The 2,288-nt window shown below is 35.0% G+C and overlaps 1 protein-coding gene across 2 annotated transcripts in view; it reads right to left on the reverse strand.

Moving 5' to 3' along the window:
* LOC106472387 (leucine-rich repeat and WD repeat-containing protein 1-like) overlaps positions 1-1,831 on the reverse strand; it is a 51,586-nt gene extending 49,755 nt beyond the window's left edge. The window contains exon 1 of one of the 2 annotated variants that reach the window (XM_022401790.1): positions 1,266-1,408. In XM_022401790.1, coding sequence (XP_022257498.1) covers positions 1,266-1,333 — 68 coding nt within the window. In that variant the 5' untranslated portion in view covers positions 1,334-1,408. Of the gene's footprint in view, positions 1-1,265; positions 1,409-1,566 lie in introns of those variants that run through there. The other variant, XM_022401793.1, reaches the window with a different exon arrangement.
* Between the last annotated feature and the right edge of the window lie 457 nt (positions 1,832-2,288).

Consider the following 2,288-nt stretch of genomic DNA (forward strand, 5'->3'; position numbering starts at 1 on the left):
CATTGATCTTTTGGGGCATCGTAGGAATCATCTCGTCAATTTTAGATTGTGGGATTTTTGGCCCACTCTTGCTTCAAAACTTGCAGTAGATTGCTCTTCGAAGTTGGTTTTTTTGGTTGTTTCTTGACTTGCCGGTCGAGTATGGCCCAGAGGTTTTCGATGGGGTTCATGTCAGGAGATTGGCTCGACCAGGGCAACTTCTGGACATTCCAGTACTCAGTATTGGTAGTACCAGCAGAATTTCACCCCTGTTTAAGACCCAGTGTCATAATTTTCACACATTAAAGAGAATCTAACAGTTGTCTCACCTTTTTTAGATGTGAATGTGAAAAGAGAAAATAATAAAGTCACCACTAGTGTATACAAGAAACCCCATTCCATCATTATGTTGCCACACATCAGATCTAATCACCATCCATCAAAGAAAATATCATCCTACTTCACCTACATAAATCATGTTATATAACTTTGCACCCAAAAGACTAACTAACTGAATTGAACTACTTGAAGAATATAACACTATCTATCATAGACAGGCTTGTACCAAATTTCAAACCAGTAAAAAATATTAACTCTATCCTTTCACCTATCAACAACATAAAACATAGCAAATTTGCTTCATTCCCTTAGGCTTTGGTGCCAGAAATTGCCAATGGAATTCCTAATTATACTAGCGTATTTAATAATTTGAGTATTGATGAGAAATAAGGCATAAAGAACAAAAAATGTCACATATGTAAAAGTGAAATCCAGATACAAGCCTTAACATATCATCAATATGCATTTAAGAAACAGATCACAAAAACTTTGAAACGAAATTATTCTCCTATACCAATACAAAACTACAAAAAAGTGACTGTTTAGAAACTACAGAAATCATCAAAGCAAATAATCTGCCAGTGTCACCAAACCGTGATTAGTGGCTCTAGCAATAGTAGCGTTTAGTAACACCAGCCGTATTGCAACTAATGAACTAGTCTTGTCCAGACTTGTCCTTTAGGCTTTACTTATATTCTGAAAACCGCTGACAGTGACACCATTTCTGTCACACTTAATCCCTGTGTCTTTGTCTTTCTAACGATATATAATTTATAAACCTTGTATTTGCATACTTATTTTTAGTATTAGTACTAGTACACTATTGGTTATTAATTATAATATTATTATATATTAAAGTTTGTAAAGATGATTAGACACTAACTTTAGTGCTATGACTTGAAGAAGGTCTGTCTTCGCACTTAAAAAATGTTAAGATTTCCACTTACTTTAATTTCTTTACTTCTGAAAGCTTATTACAACCACTCCGATTTAAAATAAAACTTTCTGTTATCATAATGAATGGAATTCAAGTCTTCGATTCAATCTTTGAATTGCAAACTTATGTTTAATAAAAAATATCCCGCGTCGATTCCCAATTGGTGAAAAAGTACAGGTTGCCATAAAGCCCTCTATATTAATATTAATTGATGTCTTGTCGTAGGATTAATTCCAGAACCATATATGTAGACTGTCTGTGTTTTATATAGCACTGGGAATCAAACATTCTAAAGTTGACAAAAATATTACTAGGCAATGGCTCCATATTAAAATCCGCATAATGTCCTCGGTCTCATTTTCCTTCTTTGTATGTATAAGGCTGTTGATCACTGATTATGACTGATACATAGATCAGGCTGCTGATTACTGGTGGATGGCTATACAACCTTAAAAGCTTATGCTGGTGAAGCAAAGGGAAATTCTTGAGGAAATTTCATCTATTGCTTCTGTGAATTTGAATAAAATAAATGTAATTAACTAAGTTATACATTAAAATGAAAACTTAAGAGATAGAAGAGATAGAAAGAGAATAAATAGGTCGAAGGACAAATAACGAGTCAACAACTCGAAGGACATATAAAAAACTAAAGAGGACAAGGAGATGCTTGTGTATTATAAAAAATAAGCCTTGAGAGATAAGTAATCAAGAACGAGGCTAGAACTTAGTAAGTAATAGCACAGCACGTGCCTAAACTTTGAAAAAAGTATAGAAGCTAGTGGCCGAAGTCACAGTAGAGGCAGTCAACTACCTCGTTAGTCATCACTGTGCTGCATACAAAACGCCAATGTACAAGGACAGGATAGAGGATGTTTTCCTCGATTCTTTAGCACTATAGAAGCTACAGAAAAGTTTAGATTTTATGAATCATCACGGTGCTTTGATGCAGTATCAGTTACAGTACATGGGTGTAGCAGTACAGGCAAGTAGGCAGCCGGTTAACAGCAGTTGGCCATGACCAATAGCTCGAGGG

This window comes from Limulus polyphemus, unplaced genomic scaffold (genome assembly GCF_000517525.1).
Source record: "Limulus polyphemus unplaced genomic scaffold, Limulus_polyphemus-2.1.2 Scaffold120, whole genome shotgun sequence".
Taxonomy (NCBI): domain Eukaryota; kingdom Metazoa; phylum Arthropoda; class Merostomata; order Xiphosura; family Limulidae; genus Limulus; species Limulus polyphemus.